This window comes from Chanos chanos, chromosome 4 (assembly GCF_902362185.1).
Source record: "Chanos chanos chromosome 4, fChaCha1.1, whole genome shotgun sequence".
In the NCBI taxonomy this organism is placed as follows: Eukaryota; Metazoa; Chordata; class Actinopteri; order Gonorynchiformes; family Chanidae; genus Chanos; species Chanos chanos.
This window is the reverse complement of record NC_044498.1, coordinates 15,113,354-15,133,904: the sequence shown is the minus strand read 5'-3', so window position 1 is coordinate 15,133,904 and position 20,551 is coordinate 15,113,354. Positions and strand designations below refer to the sequence as shown.

At 39.0% G+C, this 20,551-nt stretch overlaps 2 protein-coding genes across 2 annotated transcripts; one reads left to right on the top strand and one right to left on the bottom strand.

Annotated features, from left to right (window-relative positions):
• Positions 1-1,368: 1,368 nt before the first annotated feature.
• Positions 1,369-9,386, bottom strand: ppef1 (protein phosphatase, EF-hand calcium binding domain 1). Its single transcript, XM_030771887.1, has 16 exons — positions 9,323-9,386; positions 8,169-8,296; positions 7,939-7,999; positions 6,371-6,540; positions 5,868-5,982; positions 5,357-5,403; positions 5,054-5,220; positions 4,670-4,706; positions 4,252-4,401; positions 3,507-3,926; positions 3,073-3,258; positions 2,750-2,892; positions 2,542-2,648; positions 2,055-2,218; positions 1,757-1,841; positions 1,369-1,568 (listed from the first exon to the last, which is right to left on the bottom strand). Exons 1-16 carry the CDS (start codon positions 9,384-9,386, stop codon positions 1,369-1,371), a joined length of 2,244 nt encoding a protein of 747 aa, XP_030627747.1.
• Positions 9,387-12,490: 3,104 nt separating this feature from the next.
• rs1a (retinoschisin 1a) lies at positions 12,491-16,703 on the top strand. Its single transcript, XM_030772116.1, has 6 exons — positions 12,491-12,545; positions 12,874-12,899; positions 13,027-13,150; positions 15,049-15,190; positions 15,739-15,934; positions 16,551-16,703. Exons 1-6 carry the CDS (start codon positions 12,491-12,493, stop codon positions 16,701-16,703), a joined length of 696 nt encoding a protein of 231 aa, XP_030627976.1.
• The last annotated feature ends 3,848 nt before the right edge of the window (positions 16,704-20,551 follow it).

Here is a 20,551-nt window from a genome sequence, read left to right as displayed (position 1 = left end):
AGGAGCAGCGCTATTTGAACCGCCATAGAAAATCCAATGTTGAAGGTCTGTAGACCTGTGAGTAAGCTCCCCTCAAACTGACAGCACATTGGGGAGAGGCCTCATGTAGAGGCAGGAAAAGGAGGGGAGGGGGAACAGAACAGCCGATAACACTCCTCTTTATTAATGCAACCTCCTCTCCAGCAAACACACCCCCTTCAAAACAGGCTAAAAAAAAAATACTAGTGGATAAAGTCTCCACACTTGGGAAATGGCAGACAAGTACAGAGATACAGATGTTTTGTACACTTCTGAAGGGATACATACCTGCTAGAGTATGTCTCTGAAAAACTGCATTTGCAGATGGTGTGTCTGATGTTTTAAACAGAGCTATGATGGAAATAGCGCTACCATTGGCAAAACAAGGGCTTGTCTGAGGTCTAGGTTTTGAGAAGGGGCAAATACAGGACAGGCAAGATGACTGATGTAGAATTAACTGCCTCTCTTTCCAACCTCAAAACACTTATGCCACCTGGAAGTCTCCTGAGTTAGCGTGGGTCTCTGGAATTTACTCCTCGTAAATGCTGGAGCTGCCGTTTGCTTATGGTATTGCTGGGAGTGCTTTGCGTAGCAGACATTCATATTGCTCTCTAATTACAGGTCTGCAAGCATACATGCTCACACCGACACAGAATTTTTAAAGTTAAAAACTGTTAATATTTACAGACCTTCAAATGAGGGGGGAAAATGCATTATAGCTGAAAGCTTAAGGGTAAACAGATCTACTAGCATTAACATATTATAAACTGCATTTCTGCTAGCTGTAAACTTAAGTGCTAGGATACAGTTTGGCAAACACCACGGGCTAGTTGACTGACCAGACTAGCTTAGCTCACAAAATGTAACAGCTGTGTGAGAAATGCAGATAGCTGCCATTCTTTCTAATAAAAACTACCAAAAAAAAAGCAGGCAAATGACAATTTCATGTTGCTGTAGTTCAGTAGTTCATGTCCAGCTTAACCTCAGTAATTGTAGATCTTCAGTCTGGTGCAGTTGTCATCAAAAATTTAAACAATGTGGTTGCGCATCACAGTGTGAGGTGAGTCAAATTAGAATTGGGAAGAGTATGATGTAAAAAGTGTCTCTCCCCCTCTGATCCAGGGCCACATTATTCCATAAACACAGGAGAGTTCCTCATATGGTCTGAACATTGTATTACTGTCATCACATCATTACTGCTCTCAAATTTGCTATAATTAAAAAGCCTTGACAATCCAGCTCTTGAACAGATGGTAAGTATCTTTTTTAATTTCACAATGAGCTAGGGTTAAAAAAAAAAATCTCATACCTGGAAATCAGATGTATGTAAATCAGAGATAAAAACTTATGTCAGCCATGTTGCTGCTCTTTGACATCAAGTTTGTGTACCACTCTGAAAGCTTCCAAAAACTCATTGAAATCAATGCTGCCATCCTTGTTGAAGTCAATGCTCCTTGCCATGTCATCTATAGCTTGGTCATCCACATCCACCCCTAGATGAGAGCTGAACAGCTTCCAAGTCTGACGGAACTCCTCAATAGAGATTTGACCTAGTTTCAAAATATAAAGTATAACCATACATATAAATGCTCCAAATGCTTCGCTGTCAAACACAAATAATTGCGTCTAAAATTCAGGGAAAATGGTAGTATTCAGACAGTGTTTGAAAATATTCCTAAATTCTTTGATTCCTTGCAAGGGAAGAGTGAGACTTAAAAATTAGCAGAGTGACATTCACCTGAATGATCCTTGTCAATGATATTGAAAATTATCGCAAGATCAGTGCGATATCTGTAAAGAGTTTCTGCCAAGTTTGGCGTTACCTAAAAACAAAACAATTTGCAAATAACATTACTAAACGTCTTTTCAAAGTTGGCATAGTGTTCCTCTTCACATTTCCAAAACAAAGAGGAAGATTAATAGTTTTTAATAAAAAAAAGGAAAGAACTTATTCAGAAATCAATGACAATTGTTTTCTTCTTAGCGCAGTTCTTCGCTACCCAGAACAAATAGTGCAGTTGAAGTGAAAAGGTGACCTGAGGGACTGACTGTCCTGGGCTCACAGCCTCAAAACAGGACTCATACTCCACGTTTCCATCCGGAGCCAAACGGACCAAGCGAGGCCGCAGAGTCCGCCATGGTAGGTCCATCTTCAAGACTGACTCCACCACTGTAGCCCACTCACCAGTGGAGATCCGACCTCACGACACAATGCAGGGAAAAGAGGTAGTCTGAGTATGTGTTCTACAAAATGTAATGAAATTTCTTGGATTTTTAAATAATGTTTTTGTTTAAGATTTTAAAACAATTTCGGAATTGGCACACTGCTACTATAGTGTTTGTATCCAGCCTTTCAGTTTGTTAAACTTCTTTGATATGAAGAGTTCCTGTTGTGAAAGTAAGCAATTTTTAAATAATCACTTGTTTGGTGCTGTAAACTGTTTTGTGGTCCTCAGCAGCCTGACCAATTTCAGAGTAAGATTTTATGGTGGAAAAAAAAAAAAAAGTTGTAGCTAACCTCACCTGTATTGTTTTTGTCATACTGTTGAAAGCCAGCCATGAGCTCTGAACGGTGAGCAAATAATTTCTCTTGCAGAGCCTTCAGGGCAGATCCTTCAGCAACGCTCACCCTGCAGACAGAAAGACAGACACACACACAGAGCTTTCTTTATTTTCATGTGAAAAAAACAGACAGGATATTGATTACTGGTATACGGTTTTACTGACGTACCTCTGATGCAGTGTAAGTTTCCTGGTGCTACGGCTGACTTGATATTGGAAAAAGCGTGGTACCAATTCTGGACCTATTTTAATATAGGCTCCACGGTTACTGCCCTCTTCATAGTAGTTGGAGGCAGAAAAAATGGTAATAACCTTAAAACAGAAAAGTTTCCTCAGAGAGGATGACACTCATGTCTGCTTAACTGAGGAGGATATTTAGAAATGTGACAATCAGTATTCAATGTTCATGAGAACTGTAATATTTTTCAGTCAACGTAATGCAGTAACTAAAAATTAGACCCGTTATCATGGTAACTAATATTTCCTGGCTACCTGTCCATCGTGGCATAGCTCATAGCCTTCCTGCTTGCACTCATGGGATCTGATCAACAGGCAGAAGCCATGTTTCTGCAGGAGTCTTTGAGTTACATCCGGCCCAAAGTAGCAGCCTCCGCCCCGGAATGTGTTGGGAGAACAGCCATTCTGGCACTTTGGGTCACTCCACAGCAAATCTACAATCTTCACAACAGATGGTTCCATTACTCTTCACAGATATGCAGAAACACAATTGTAATGTGACTGAAGTGTTGCTTTACAACAGTTTCTGTATACTGGAAATTCTACCCTCTTGTTCCTTAAATGTGTAGAAATTCTCGACAATTCAATTCGCTATACATAAAGTTGTAACACAAGCTACATTTCTGTTAGTCACTTGATTAGGAAATTAGTTTAATGTTCACTGACTGACCTGCTAACTCTCAGCTCACCTGTCTCCACTCCATTTCCTCCCTGGAGGGCTCTGGTGGTGCCAGGGACATTATCGAGTCCAAGAAAGGTACCTGGAGCATGTCTGTGGGACTGGGGAGACTTGGGGAAGGGGGGTGTTGAGGTGTTTTCCGAGGTGTATTCCTAGGTGTGTTCATGGCCGTGTTCCGCAGAGTGTTCCGAGAAGTATTGCGGGACAAGAGGCGGGGAGAGCACAGCGAGGATGACGACGAAGAGGAAGATGAAGAGGAACAGCTGGCCTGCCTTGTAAGGTGACTCTTCCTTTTTCGGGAGGCTCTGCTGCTCCGTCCCAGAGAACGAGGGCTCTCGAGTCCAACTCTGCCCTGCCTACTGCTGCTTCGGCTGCTCACCACTTCCAAGTGGTCAAGGCTGCGTTTAGGCAGCCGGAGAGCAGACTTTACCTGCAGTACAGACAGACACACACACACACACACAGTTACCTCACTCTGTAGAAAAATGCTCTGTTACACCTCACCAACTGCATAGGAAGCACACAGTCTGAGCTCTGGAACTAATATGTTAGATGGCATAGCCTGTATGTTGCATTCACGTCTTTATCAATTAGCAAAAGCAAAAGGATAAAAAGGGAAAGGTTTGATTTGGGCACACAGCTAAGGCTCTAAATTATTCTTGACCACCTTAAAATGAAGATAGAAAGACCACAAAAAACAAATTCTAACTTTAGAACAAGGATACAACCTTGATGACTACATGAAACATACTCACCCTGTATCTCTCGACAGAGCTCAGGAAATCGAGATCAGTGTTGTCCGAAATGCCACCATGAACAATTAGGACCTTGTTGTCAATCACTGTGGCAACAGGAAGCAAGCTGAACACATCCTGCAGCAACTGTAAGATGTCTCTCCCATGAGCCTAGGGTGAAGAAATAGTGACACAGTCTCTCTTGTATGCTCTCAAGTCTTTTCCACTAGGTGTCACCAATGTTTAATGTGTACTGGGATGAACATCCTTGCGGTAGTTCAAAAGCTGATTTGACTCAATAATTTCATCATGCCAATTTATGTTCTGATATATTTCACTGAGGTTTTTTTTATAGTACAAACAGGATAGAGTGTGCTGAAGTTTTAAGGAGCATTGAGTTATCAAAGTCTATAAAGCATCACACTGAATAAAAAGTTACCTTGTACTTTTGCATGACCTCTTTTGTAAATCCATATCTGAGGAGCAAAACAAATCTTTGTATTACATTCATGTCTATGTAAAAAAAAAATCTCCTCTTCATTTGAACCATAAATGACCAAAGTAAACTTTACACTAAGGCTTATAATATAAAGCCTCTAAGTAAACATGTTGTGGTTCTTATTGCACATAGGACTATGTAGGTGTCTCCCCATAAATAGGCATCTTTTGATATGGTGTAAATATTTGTTGCTTGAATCACATTTTAATATTGTATAAACAGTACAAAATGCAGTCAAAAATGTTCAAGTAACATTGTAGTCTTGAAATTCTGAACATGCAGCAAGCAGGCTGAGTCTAAACCAGAAGAGACCTGTTGTAGTACCTTAGGTTCATGATGTGGTCCTCATGGTTACCCCTGTTCAGATGCATGTGGTCAGGATACAAAAGCAGGAATGCAAATAATATAATAATGATCTCCATGGACTTCTTCCCTCTGTCCACAAAGTCACCATTAAATATGTAGGGGTTCTCATCAGAGGGGAGACCATTCTAGAAAATTAGACCATAGAGACATGGGATACTGTCAGGTCAAAGAGGCACGTGTGAGAAACTATTTTGGTACAATACTTGCTGACCATATTCAACATTCACATACAATGAAAGATCACTGTAAATGCAGACTTGCCTTATAGAATATCAGCAGTAGATCATCCAGGCTACCATGCAGGTCACCTGTTCAGAGGTCAAGGTGAAATTTGAAGCTGACACTTCCCAAAGAACAAATTCAGGAGCATCATTCACGACAACACCATATTGTTCTGAACAGTCACCTGACATTCAGCAGGTATGGGTAAGACATGACATGATACTATTAACTAAAACAATACAGAGATCTCTCTCTGACAACATTTCCATGTAGGATCATGCATGGTTTTGTTTTAATATCATCTCAAGCATTCTTGAGAATCATAAGATGCCAGTTTGCCTGTGAGGAGGCTATTGAGCTGGAATGAAGTACCTTTTCAAAGGGCAAATAAACAAGCACTCAACTCTGACAGTCCCTTCCACATCATCAAATATAAAACATTGAATATTTCTTAAGCGATGAAAACTGTCATTTTAACCATAAAGAGAAATTAGTGACTATTAATCTAAATTTAAGAAGCCATTAGAAACGTTTTATCAATATGTCTTACCACATATTGTGATCTCCTTGGCATACGACGTTGACAAATAAATAACATTTGGCATCTGCTTCAAAAACTTTTTTGTTTCATGAAGCAACTGCAACACATATTTGCCATGGAGAGTCTGAAAAGGAAAGAAAAAGAACCAGATTTCTTTTACACCCTTAGATGAGCTATTTGAGGAGATCCCCCGTCAGTTAAATTAATTCATTACAGTCATTTAAATAGGGAGGGTGCCTGAGGTTTTTCATGAGTACAAGTGAAATGAAGGAGACTGTGCATGTGGCATGTTTTATGCAGCACTGGTGGGTACATCTCTAAGAATAATTTTGTTTGTTGGATAAGTCAGCTCCTTAACGGCTGTTTTCTTGGTTTGCATTCTGCCTGTCTTGGAAGTTGCTTTGGATAAAAGCATCTGCTAAATGAACAAATTTAAAGATAATGTAAATAAGTCAAAATGAAGAACTGATCCCAAAGCTTAAGTGATTGCAAAAGACGAGGTGAGGTCGTACCTGCTGTTCCTTGAAGGCACTGAGCAGGGCATTAGTGTCCGAGACACTCAGGGGAAAGGTCAGCCGGGGACCAGTGTACGAATCAGGCACAACTATCTGCTCGTACCTAGTCTGCCTGACCTCCTCTGTCAGCGGGTCAACTACGGAGTCCAAGAGGTGAGAGATAAGGTCTGAAATAAGAAGAACAAAAAAAAGTTTTAAAAAAAGATAAGTTAGCAGAACTAACACTACAAATTAGTGTGTGGAGTCTGAAAATGAGCCTGAAATGTGGTCTGTATTGTTGTCAGAAAACAGTACGAGTGTCTGTAAGGCTCACAACACAATTGAATCCAAAGCCATAGTACAATACATTGAGTATGATTAGCATAGCATCCACTCACACAAAGACAGAGAGAATTGTATCATTCTTGAAAATGGAAATCTGCAGCAACAGCCGTAAATATATGCAGGAACCGGGTATCAGTAACAGATGTTTGTACTGAAGGATGTTCAATTTCATCCCCTTGCCTGGTCTTGAGTGCTCCCTTGCCTATTCAGCTTACAATTCTTTCCATCCTCCACATCTCCATAAACAAAACACCATCAACAAGAAGCACCAATGACTAAAAATGGACAAATCCATCCATCTGTCTGTCTTAATTCATTGACTGATCATATTGCCTCAACCTGGAATCATTAATCTGTGATATACTGTAATGCGCTGCTACACAGTGCACCATAAGGTGCAAAGGATAAATGCACATTCATGATAAATTCATTTAAACCACTCCTTGAATGAAAATAGCACCATTAGCCAACATCATGCAATGGCTTGGAATGAAAACTTCATCTAATGCTCTGTGTTGCTTTTGACTTGACTCATTACTTTTTTTTCCCCTATTGAATGCAGTAGAAAGGTCAAATTTAGTTTAAGCATCTATCAAGCAACTGATCGTAAAGAGCGCATATTCATTTTGGAGGAAGGATAGTCCAGTCAAGGTTGATCATGACAGCCAATCACAATTCAGAGGCAAGCAGAAGATTCAGATCTCAGGGAAATAACTGGCCCAAAACACTTAATTATTGGGGAGGTCACATGCCTCAATTAATAGGATTCGATTAAAGTTTGCTCCTTCCTTCCATTCCACTTCACTTTTTACAGAGCTGGTGTTGTCAACAAGATGTGTCCAAACATCTACAGTATTAGCTTTGCCTGTTGTGTGCAGGGGCTGGCAGTTGTGTGTCTAGCAGACTCAACCTTACCAGGCACAAAATGGGATCTCATCAGGTTGCTAAGCAACTGTGTCTCTCCATATACTTTTTAATGATTAAAAAGGATAGTTGCATATTGGTCAAACACAGACCCAGTTGTTATTATATATGAAACTAAATAAATATGCCATTTCTCAGACCAACAGACATATAAGGAAGAAAGGTAGAAGACTGATGTTTCAGTGTCCTGGATTACATAAAGAATGACAACATTAAAGTCTAAAACAACAAACGTAATGTCAAAAACAAACAAATGCCATATCTTTGATGAATTCTGTCCACATAATTTCTGGACACTAAATTCAGGTTTAGTGTACCTGGGCCATTTCCATTGAGCTGAGTGAAGTTATCCAACATAAAGCTGAAGAAACTTGAAAGCTGTGTAAACAGAGGAAATGCAACCATATGTTCATTGTATCATGTTATAATAGAACATCTCAAAAAAGCACATTCATTTTTAAGACATATCCTAGCAACCATATTTTTTTCCCCCATTTCAATTTGAAATTGTGAAAGTATTGCCACGGAACTATTAACTTTTTATTACCTGCAGCTGATCTTGTTCCCCTGCATACTCTATTGATTGAAAAATGTTCCAGGTATAGCGCCGCCTCATCTCCAACCGAGCAATGTAGCGTCTGTACCAGCGCTGGATCAAAATGGCTGCTTTCATGGCTGTAGGGAAATCACAACAAATCTTTGTATACAAGCACTCTATGCTGATGCTGAAAGACACCCATTATTAGTCCTCAGGAGAGTTGGACAACAGTTTGCCCAAGTTGCAGACGATTCTAGTGCTACTATAATTAGAATGTGGGATGCACACAAACAGGAACTCGACACTTGTGTCATTTTAACAATCGTGCACTAAACTGAACAGGTTTTGTAGAAAATTGATTTAGTCCTTGACTATGAGCTGAGCATAAGCTCTGATTTGCAGTATAAACTGTTGTAAACATTTTAACCCTCTGTTCTACAAAACACCTTCTGTTTCAAACTCCAAAACATCAGAGCATAAATGTCTCCACCAAAAATAGACCTCAGAAGCACACAGGGGAACAACATTTCCATTGCTAATTACAGAACTGCCATTTCGATAGGTCATCAAGCAAAAATACAGTCAGGTAATAATTACGTGAAAGTTTCAACAAACAGAAACAGAGAAAAGGCCACATTTAACAACGACAACAAAAAAATGTTTAACAAACATTTAACAAAGCAAGATACTCATCAGTGACACACAGTGATAGAAGATTAGGATGCATCTTACTTAGTGCAGGATTGGGCAGCTTGGTGGACCCATCTGTGTGAGGAGTAATTGAATTTAACTTATGCAAAAAGCTCAGAGAAAGAGAGAGAGAGAGAAATAAACTGTACAAAGGAGTTCAGTTGAGCTGCAAGTCAAGTAAAGGGCAGAAACGTTATGTCTGAGACAAAGAGAGAAACGGGAAGAAAGAAAGAAGAAAAAAGAACTCTTTTCTAAAGACTAAGCAACAGATTTAAAGGACATAGAAAATGCTGATAAGGCTCATTCTATAAATGAACAAATAAATAGCAAAATAAATACATTCAACTAATTCTCCTAATAATAATAATAATAATAATAATAATAATAATAATAATAATAATAACAACAACAACAACAACAACAACAACAACAACAACAACAACAACAATAATAATGATAATAATATCATTCACCTGTTTCTGAATGACCTCTTGGCTTCCCTTGGTTTTCAATGGCTACAGAAGTTCCACATCCCATGGTAGCTGTGTTTTGGAAATGTTTTCTCCAATGCCAGATGTTAAAAGAGGGGTTTTCACTTTTTCTTAGGAACTTTTGAAAGCTTCAAGAAGTAAATGATATAAATACATTGGAGAAAGCACACATGCTCCTAAAATTAAATATAATTTCACTTAAATTCTAAGACTTAAGTTCTTCTTATGCATTGTATCATGATTAAACACATAGTATACATTATGGAGACCCAAAAGAGGGTTGTAATTATGTGAATGGAAGCTTAGTCAAATCAAACTTATGCTTTGGAAAGAAATAAAAGCCACTTTGTGACAATATTGCACTTCTGAGGACACAGGGAACAAGAAACAAAGAGGTCTCGCAAACCATATTCCACTTTTATCCTCGTGCTTAAGTGCCTTTCAAAGGACGTTAATGGTTATCTGCCTTTGGGGAGGGGGAGAGGAAGAGGGAGAGAGTCATGAACATAGGTGTGATGCATAAACGGTATCCACAGTGCGTCTACATACCTGTGTAAGATGAACAATTATAGCTGCACGGATGGGTAGGCTGACTTCTTGAGTTGCCATGGGAGCTTACCGTGTCTGACAAGGCATGAGAAACTCCAGAGGGAAAAAAAATAAGATTTACAAATTACTAAATAAAGGAAGGTACGAGACGCGACTCATTTCTTTGTCCGAGGCTTTGGTCAGATTCCAAACATGTTATACCGCCGGACAGTAACCTGGGGAGGAAAGGAGTAATACAGCCTAATGAGCGAAAACCTGGGTAATCACGCTTACGTTACAGTTTGTCTGAAATAAGGACAGGATTTTCAGCGCAATCATCAAAGCATCAAGATACTTAAAACGTGTGATGCAGTAGGAGTGACAAAACATGAAATACATACCATTTTGTATGTTCGGCGCACGCCTCAAAGATGAGGTCTTCCCCACAAGTGATAGTAAGGGATATCACATAGTGGGTGAATCATTCAGTTAGCGATCGCCTCTTCTGCAGCTGTGACGCGCTCATCTTTGCTTCCCTATCAACGCGCATCAGAACAAGCGTCACACAAATGTGAGTGTATTCAAGCGGTTTAGGCGTCATTTTTGCGCTCTGAATTAAAGCACCTGGGTCTTTTAACATAATTTCATTTGATTTGGGTTGTATCGCCGCTATATGGGTTTCGCTTAGTAACTTATTGAGTCCTTCAAATGACGATTATCAGCCATTTGACAAGTGTCTATCAAAACACTGGTGAGAACCTGGTCACCGGCGTAGAGCAATCAAACGCACGCCAGGTATCAGCGACATTATTCAGTCACTTTGGATGTTTCCCCAAATTTGGGACTTGATTGTAACACACAATGTTAATATGTACTAAAAAGAACGTTTATTTTCCATTTAAATATTTACAAACATTAAAATGAGAACGAGACAACATCAGGCACCATCCAAAGGTACTCTGTTTCTTGGACTGCGTAACTGAGCCATAGCAATGAGAATATCTTGTCGGGTGACGACCCCATGTCGGTGAAGACTGGAAAGGCGAGCTGCCTCTGACCCCACTCTCCGGAGCAAGTATTGTGGAACTGGCTTGATGTTGACAGCGGTCGTTATAGCCTGCGGAATAAAGGAAGATTCTTTAAATAAATGAAAACTTGAAAATCACGACGAACTTAGAGTCATAATGAGCAACAAACCTCCTGTCGAAACTTGTACATAAATACAGAGTAAGCCTTGCTCTTGGATTTCTTCTCTCGACAAGTTTTACGAGTCATCGGTCTGGAATAAGGACTTTTCATTATTTTGCAAGCTTTGGACGTGATAAAATTATTCTCGTGAATGACCAAGCGCTGTTTATAAGTGTGACAACACACTAATGTCAAACGAGGAACAGCTTTGTATGACGCACGTTCAATTGACTTAATTATACCTCCAAAGGAAGCACTGGAACACAATTCACTAACAAGTGAGAGTCAAGCGTTTGTCGCATTTTTTTCAAAATGCTTTTTGGGAGGTTTTCAGAAGAACAGCTAAGTCTCAGTGCTGTATTGGGAACCCACTGTAAAATACATAATCATAATTCAATTAAGGTTCTTTAAGACAGTATGTCAGCATAAGTTTATAGAACCCTAGCAATATAACATAGCTGATGTGCGTGACACGACGACTGTTTAGTCTCATAATTGGTTCTCAGAGCACGAGGAAAAATGGAAAACAACTCATCCCCTCCCCACCCTCCTGCAATGATGTCACACATTCAGAAGCCTTAGTCTTTCTCTGTAGCTACTGAACATTGATTCGAGTGGATTATATAAAACAAATCGAAATTACAAAAAGAAAAAACAAAACTCTTTGATAAAATGTTTTATAGATGAGACGAGAATTTACCACTCCACCACTTTTTCTATGTATCACACTTTATACGTGTGATACTCGATTCTTACTACCAAGACACTGGTCCTTCCTCTTGTCTGTACCTGTACCTGATTATCACTCTCGTATTGCAGGGTGTCAACAATTCACTGGGATATCGTGGCTGATGTATCTAGAGCCATGAAGCCTCCCTTCAAATATATGACTATTTCTGTACACCACTGCCAGGACAACTCATTCATAGGTAATGAAAGTATAATGTACATTATTCAGATGTGATCAACTCCTTTCACTTTCCAGAGAGCTGTGTTCAAGATGTTAAATAATAATATTAAAAAATTAAATAATTTATATCTTTACAACATTTCTTACTATCCAGATCTCTCTGGCCTTGTTGTCATATCATTGTATAGTACTTTTCATATGATGATATGCAACATGATATGAATCATTGAGAATTTATGAAGTTTAACTCTATGTTTTGGACTGGTAATGCTATCACATGAGGTGACTATTTCGGCATTGTTTTGTTCATTTTGGGTTGGGGGTGCATTTTTCTCTGTGTAACAAAGGAAAGGGATGGTCTTTAAAATGAACAAAGTGGACAAACTAACCCTCAACAGCTGTGGGTGGAGCTTAAAGGAGAGATAAAGGGCATTAGATAAGGCCATTAGTGTCCTGTGGATTGTAGTAATCCAGTCTGTTTGCGACGGACATCAGTGGGGTCCAGTAATCAAACGCAGAGGACAATGGGGATCCATGTAAATCATGTTTGGTTGTTGGCCATTCTGCTGGTGGCTGAAGGTATGTGGTTTTGTCTTTCAGTCATCATTCCATTTCTGATTCCAATGGATATGACCTTAAAATTGCTTGGAATTCTGTTTTAAAATAAGGCTTAAATGATATGTGTATTCTTATAAGTAACGCACCTCATCTTGTAAAAATAGTTATAATCTACTGCAATACTTAAATGACGTGGTTTCATTTTTTTTTTTCAAATAAGAGCTCTTTTTTTGCTTTTGTGACTTCAGAGCTAATGATTGTTCGACCGAACCATCGGTCATTCTGAGAGGGTGGATAGGCCCTTTATGACAACTATCCTTTCTCTTTCTCTTTTCTTTCTCCTGCTCAGTTTTTAGTGGAGCACATACACAAGAGGTAAGTGGTGGATCTGCATATGATCTTCAAATCATTAATTCATTTGAATCTTCAGCATGGTGTGAATACACACAGACACACACACACACACACACACACATATGTATATGTATATATAATGTTTTAGGAGGAAGTTGAGACGTGGACAGGGAAAGCCTGCAAATGTGACTGTGATGGGGAGTCACCTACTGAGTTCACAACACTCACCTCAACTAGCCCTAGCTGGACCAAAGGGCTGGACTGCATGCCAGGTAAGACAACAAGACAAAAACAATTCTTCTCTAGTCTTGTGAATCTAGTATAACAAATGTTGTGCTGAAAAGGAGGATTTATCTTCCTCTTAAGCTTTGATTTGTACAATTTGGTGAATTTTTATACAAAGTGTGAATAGCACTGCATGGTTATTAGTCTTATCACTGCTTACTTTATCCACTCACACTACCACAATCACAGTTGTCTGACAACAACAATCAAATATCACACAAACTGTCATCCTCTTAGGTGCTGTTAAGAGAATCCAAGGGTATGATTAAGGAGTTAGCACTGGGAATTGATATGAATGAATTCTGCCATTGGATCTTTCTCTCAGTGGTGTAAGCTTTTGGCCTTTGGGTATAGGGGGTAGGGCATGTGTAAATGAAATGGCATAATGTCAAGCCCCTGCCTGCAGTCAAGTGGAAAGTCATTAATCATTTGATCGCAGCCTCACCTGGGCCATGTGTGGCCTCCTGCAGACAATCAGCCAGAAGGCTGGCATGCTCCAGTAACACTGACTTTCTTTAGCCATTACTCTTGTGTCACTGTGCTTGTTAAGTTTACACAATGAAAGTGATGAGAAATATGACTGTTAATAGTAACCTGCCTTTGGAGTGTATGTGTCTGTGTGTGTATGAGAGAGGGAGAGAGAGAGAGAGAGGGAGAGAGAGAGAGGGAGAGAGAGACAGAGACTGAGCGAGACAGAGAGGGACAGAGAAGGAGAGACAGTAGTAGTAGTAGGGACAGGATGCAAGTAGATAATCTCATTAGTTGAACAGCAATGCGATGCCCAGATTACAGGGCCTAGAATAGGTCATTATACTTTGCTCAAATAAGAAAAGAGAGCAATGCTGCTAATTAATTATGCCTTTTATTTCCGAGATGTGGTTGGAGACACATAGTTTGGTTCAACACACTAAAAGTTTCGCATCAGGAAAGCCAAAAGGCAGCGAGTATGTTTGTGTATGACACACAGACTGAAAGAGCACTGTAAGCAGGACCACCACAAATAGTACTGAGTCTTATAAATGAATAGAGTTGATGAATCTATGTGATGTCTCTGCTGTGTGTAGTACAACTCACTGATTACAGGGGACCTGGCCACTGAGTTGGCCCATCAGAGGAAATAAGGTATTTGCAATGGAAATAAAGACTGGTTAATAATTTTGTGTCAGACAAAAAGTGGAAAGCCCTTTTAATGTAGAGGACAAGGACATTATAGACCATGGAAAAACAAAAAATAAAACATAGTAGTTGTGGGCTAAAGCTTAAGTGTAGAACGTGACCATCTGCCATCCTTAGGTCCTAATGGATGTTTATCTCTCAATGTGGAGAATTAAAGGAAAGCTTTTAGGCTTGTGCATGGATGAACAGAAGTCATGTGTCAAGACTATGATGGACTTGGAATTATACACACAGTATGGAAGCTTAATGTTCTTCATTCTGTAGTAACATGTGCCCATGCTTTTTGGGATATCCAAAATATGATGATTAACAAGATTTCCATCCCATTAAGCCTATACAGGCATTTCTCAGGCCACTGTCGGATGACTGTCCTTTTGATCTTTTTAATTCAGGCTGCTCCTATATTGAAAGAGCTTAAGCTTGACTGTACAGTCTGAAGCTTAGGGATGCAGAGCAAAACACTGTCAAGGTTTTCAAATGAAGATGTAAACTATAAAGCTTGAAAGATATCCTGTAACTGATGTAATGTAAGCTTTGCAATGCAATGCAATAAGCATGCCAGTTGTTCATAGCGGCTGAAATGAAATAATTTTCCAGTACACCATTTTTGGCAGGTCGTATGTATTCTGTATTCAGATTTGTACAAGAGTTCTACAATATTTGATTGAATACAGATGTTACACAAAGTCGATGTGGTTTTCATTGACAGAATGTCCCTATCATAAACCACTTGGCTTTGAGGCTGGTTCTGTAACACCCGATCAGATTAGCTGCTCCAATGAGGACCAGTACACAGGTTGGTTCTCCTCCTGGACTGCCAGCAAAGCCCGACTCAACAGTCAGGGTTTTGGGTGAGTGACACTCAGATACCTTCTACCCTACCCTCCCAGTTCTGGAGCCTCAGCTGAGTGTAGGTGCTGTAGTTGTAGAATTCTAATATATCAAACAGGGAAAGACTCTCCCCAGCTTTGAATGCATGGTGCATGCAGATGCCACCATATTCACTTTTTATTGCTAACGTATTTGAAAACATGTTTTTAAGTTGAACCATAATAAAATGGCTATATCTGTTTCACAAGAACAGGGTAGAGATAGAGTAGCACTGACCACAACTGTATGGCTGATCACTCATGAATGGAATAGCAATTCTCATTGAACAAAAAGTATTTTGAACAACATTTTATGGGGGAAAATCGAACAAAATCTTGAGACATCGCCTCATTGCCTGGTGATAGTTAAAGCGAATGCAGGAATCCTAGAACTTAGAGAAAGGGGTGCCATCCTGGACCATTCTGTTTACATTATCTTCTACTGAACCTCACTGAGCTACACAAATATGAGTTTTGATGGCAGGAGGACTTCTGTGGAGTCGTGAATGATAACAATGCTATGTCCGCAGGTGTGCCTGGCTCTCAAAGTATCAGGACACTAACCAGTGGCTTCAGATTGACCTCAAGGAGGTGAAAGTGGTTTCTGGGATCCTGATGCAAGGACGCTGTGATGCAGATGAATGGATTACCAAATATAGCGTCCAGTACCGCACCACTGAGAACCTCAACTGGATCTACTACAAAGACCAGACTGGAAACAACAGGGTGTGTGTCTGTTGGAGGGTTTTAATGGAATTAATATTTCACTGCTTATAGTGGAAGGCACGTGACATCAAATGTCTAAAACCATATTTAATCCTATAACATGGACAACTGTTGATCCTGTAATGACTGTAAGAAAAAAAGAGAAAGCAAAAAAAAAAAAAAAAGCAGGCTTTACTATGGTCAGTTCCTGTGATGGCTGATAATCTGCGTGCCTGCACAACTCACTGACCTTCAATCTAGAACATAGCTGGATATAACATGTGATGTCCTAAACCAGAGTTTTGCTTTTTTTTCGTGTTTTAACAGCAGATAAAACATTTATTTGAAAGTACACAAAAATCTCCTTTTAATTTGTGCATAAATCTGCTCAGATGTCATCCTCACAAGAGCCAACATATAAATTCACATCTCCAGCATTGCGAATACTTGATGGCTTGCAAAGCCAACAATGATACAACGTAGTTCTCATGTGGATGACGTTTGTTAACAGTAATCGTTTCATACGGCGTAGGGAAATTCGCGATGTAACCTTTTTTTCTTTTCACGTATACGTTTTCGAACATCCCAGTTTAATTCTGTAATAAGTAAACCAAATGTGTTCCTTTTTTTCCCCCAGGTGTTCTACGGGAACTCTGACCGTTCCTCCTCCGTTCAGAACCTCCTGCGTCCACCCATCGTGGCCCGTTACATTCGCATTCTGCCGCTAGGCTGGCACACACGCATTGCCATACGTATGGAGCTGCTGCTGTGCATGAACAAATGCACTTGATCCTCCACAGCCAACCAACAGCCAACCTTCTGTCCTCTCTGTCCATCTCCTACTCAAAGCCATGCCAAACATGGATTTTGCCATCCCACAACACCCCAAACCCAAAAGCTGACCAAAATTTCACATGTCCCTGTCGGAAGTTTTACTGCTACTCTGACTTAAATACTATTAATAATATACCCTCCCTTTTCTACCACGGAGTGATAAAAAAAAGCCTAAAAACAAAAGAGCATCAAACAAGATTTAATACTGCAATTACATTTCGCAAGCATTTAAGCTTACAACTTTGGCTAAACAGAGGCAGGATGACAGACATTGGCGATCACGTAAGCTTTCAGAAGGCAGTACTGATCATTTGTGACCAAAGGGCATGAAAATCTGGAGGGAGCTCAAATTGGCTTGTGGTAATTACTCGATGTTGTGTTGTTGTATTGTGTGTGATTCCTAAAGTGGTTTGTGTTTTAGAGTGCACTACTGTTTGCCACAAGGCACTGGCATTTTCCTTTTTATATTACTTAGATAAGTGCACATTTGATTGTAAATGAAGGTTCAACTGAGAAAAAAAATGCCCTTAAATAAAGGAACTCTTACGTCCTCAACGTGCTTTGTGTGCTGTAACTGTGTCTTCAAAAATATCGTCCTGATATCCAAAATTGCTGATTTACATTCATGACATATTCTAAAGTTTTCAGATGCAGACTGAAAATTAACAACCATGCCAGGAACAAGCTGAGTAGACTTTAATTTCTTTAATTTGTCATTTATTAGAGGGCAATTTACATTACAAATGCTGCTTGTGACGAACATGCCGTGACAGTATCCAGTTCTAATCAAACCAGTCAGGGTCCTGTTTTTTCCTCCTCTCAAATGATACATAAAACAGACAAGGACTAAGTGCTGACGTAAAGATGAGCAAGTGAAATTAACAGATTTCACATATGATAACAAGTGAAAGAAAGACAAATGTTAATGCAAAATAGCCTATATCCCATCAGTTGGCTGCTTGTTAAAATACAAAGACAGAAGTAGAATTCAGTCATAAAACAAGACAATGGATTCAAACCTGAGCGTCTCACACACCCTGTATCTCCACACTTTATTAGAACACCAAAGTACTCCTCTCTCAGAATGTACTTGTCAAAAAAAATCAACCTGAAATCCTTTGTGATGAACATGGTTCTGAAAAATTGTTGAATAAAACTGAAGAAAAATGCAAAAAAAAAAACCCAAAAAAACTTCTATATGAGAAGTTTTCCAAAATTCTTCTATATAAGAATTTTGGAGTTTCATTTAACTGTCTGTCTCCCTGTTGAGCAAGCTGGATCAATTAATTACTCTTAAATGTAGATGGGCTCCTCATTATACTGTTAGATCCACACTAAAACTTTATCATCGGAGATAAATTATCAATACTAGTCTCATAGCACTGTCATGGAAGGCGGTCTACTGCCTCACTGGATAAATTACATTCTGAAAATCAAAGGCAGTTTTCTGCTGCTGCTCAAATAGCTCTTATACTGTAGCAGTTACAAGGGCAATAAATACATCGAAAAGAATGGAATAGGGTTGCCCCAAATGAGCTCTGTTCCCTTCTGTTGTTAAAACCCTTCATCCATGAAGAGATGTTAGAGTGTTGGCGTGTTTTAGCAATGTCTCTGCATTAGTTTACATACTTATCTGACTCTATTTAAGCCAGTTTGATCATTGCAAATGTTAAAATGGTACAAGTTGCCCTTAGGATATTAGTAAACATGGGTTAAATAGTACAATGAATGATAGATGTCTTGACTGTTATTTGCCAGTTGAAATAATGGCACTCAATAAACAATAAACACATTCAACCCTTTTCCATATGGCCAGACTTAAGGCAATCCAAAATCTACTTACATAGCTTGGACATAAGACTGCTGCATTTTGAACCTATCCCATAACTGCTGCCTACCTAAACTGTTTGTTTTGGCAGTACAAACAGAGTTGCAAATGTTGAGGAAAAAATTGGCATTCTGTCTTCAGACTGCACAAATATATACTGCAGTCTCAAATGTTCCGCAGTTAGTCGGTGCACTGATGAATTAAAAAGCATGAACAATAAAGAGTAAATTGAGTGTTATGCTACACTGGCTCAACAATGCATTACATAAAATATTACAGATAAATAGAATTGTAGAGATAACAAAAAAGAAGAAATCACCTCCAAAATAATGTGCATGACAGAAATGGAGTTGTGATACATTTTTGTGCAAATGCAAATTTGGAACGAGCGTGTGTGTATATGACTGAGTAGGCAGCGTCAATCTAACCATTTTCCATTAAAAACAATATACTCTACTTCATACAATTACATTAAACAGTTTTTTTTATTGCATGGCAAGTTGAACAGGGGAACTGGCCAGAGTATACCTGCCATCCAAAAAGGTTATTTCAGCTTGAGGAGCCTGGAATTCCACTGTCACTGTGCAACACAATATTCAGACACCTGGTTGTTCTGAATCTTGTCATTTTAGGTTCTCCATACCGTCCATGGTGCTGCCAAGAAATTTTTATGTTTTCAGTCTAATCTGAAAACCATGGGCTCTGAGCAGACGTTGACAGATTAATATTAATAACACTAGACCAGATCATTACAACCTTCTTTGCATTTGTGTCCTAATTACATTACAATGGTCCCATGAAAAACATCAATTCAGCAGCAAAACAAAGACAAGGTAAATAAACAGCTACGTTTGCATCTGATTCAGATTCATAAACTCTTATCTGTATGCTTGATTACTGATCACAATTGTTATGTCTTTGCCAAATATGTGTCCCTTAATGTCACATCGGCAATCATGACTGGAAAAAACAGACAGAAAATCCTGCTGTAAACTGTCATTAAAAACTAAGTCCTGTTATTGTTCATAAAACACCAGTATCAACACAAAATGCATGTGAAAAAAGTCTGTTTAAAGTGCACCATTAATAACAATACATTTTCAAGAAGAGATTTTAAATAGTGTAAGGAAAAATAAATACTTAGAAAAGAAAAAAAAAAACAAAACAAAAACAAACACAAAAAACAAAACTATTTATTAACTCAACTAAATTGTGATCTACGCTCCCCACAGTTAGACAATCTACGCTGATATGAGATCAAATAATTGCTCATTTGTATTATACATTTTAGAAAGATGCAGCAGGTATCTGTCAAAAATACTGTTGATTCAATATAAAAAAATAATGTAAGTAACAAGTTACGTACAAGAAATTAAATTGGTTTTAGCATCATAATGTTGCTTTGCTGATAAGATTGGGATTCAAAACATTTGAAAGGATATAGCATCCACATATCCACTAAATACTATCCAGATTCAATATAAAAGAGTAATTTTTCTTCAAATTTATGAATTTCACATCAGTATTCTTGCATACTCTTTACTAGCCAGGATGCTTGAATAATCTAGCAGATTATTTCTCTGAGTTTTCTCTCTCGACCGATGTCTTTCATTTTATTCAAATAAGAATCAAATTTTCCTGGGCTGATGCTTAAATATAATCATTTTCACAACACCTGACTGCCAATAGGTACAACACTGAAAATGTCGATTCAGTCCATGAAGCGAGCCATGAAATAGTAACTAGTGTGTCATAACCAAGACATTTATGTGATATTCTGTTAATGGCTATTGAATTTCGAATTTAAATACTGATTTCCTGCTCAGTATCAAAACTGCAGCACTGCATTGCAAATAGAGCACAATGTTGCTGACAGTCTGCATGTGGTGCCGCAGGCAAGGTCATTCCATTCACCAGCTGGTGAAGCCCAAACTCTAGAGGAACTCAATGGAGCCATGGGGAACACAGCCGTCTCC

Coding starts and splice junctions, on each gene's coding strand:
- ppef1 (XM_030771887.1), bottom strand. CDS start 9,386: ATGGGATGTGGAACTTCTGTAGCCATTGAAAACCAAGGGAAGCCAAGA. Junction 8,297..9,322: donor AAGAGGTCATTCAGAAACAG/GTGAATGATATT, acceptor ATTTCCCTACAG/CCATGAAAGCAGCCATTTTG. Junction 4,402..4,669: donor AGGTCATGCAAAAGTACAAG/GTAACTTTTTAT, acceptor TCTTCACCCTAG/GCTCATGGGAGAGACATCTT.
- rs1a (XM_030772116.1), top strand. CDS start 12,491: ATGGGGATCCATGTAAATCATGTTTGGTTGTTGGCCATTCTGCTGGTG. Junction 13,151..15,048: donor AGGGCTGGACTGCATGCCAG/GTAAGACAACAA, acceptor TTTCATTGACAG/AATGTCCCTATCATAAACCA. Junction 15,935..16,550: donor ACCAGACTGGAAACAACAGG/GTGTGTGTCTGT, acceptor TTTTTCCCCCAG/GTGTTCTACGGGAACTCTGA.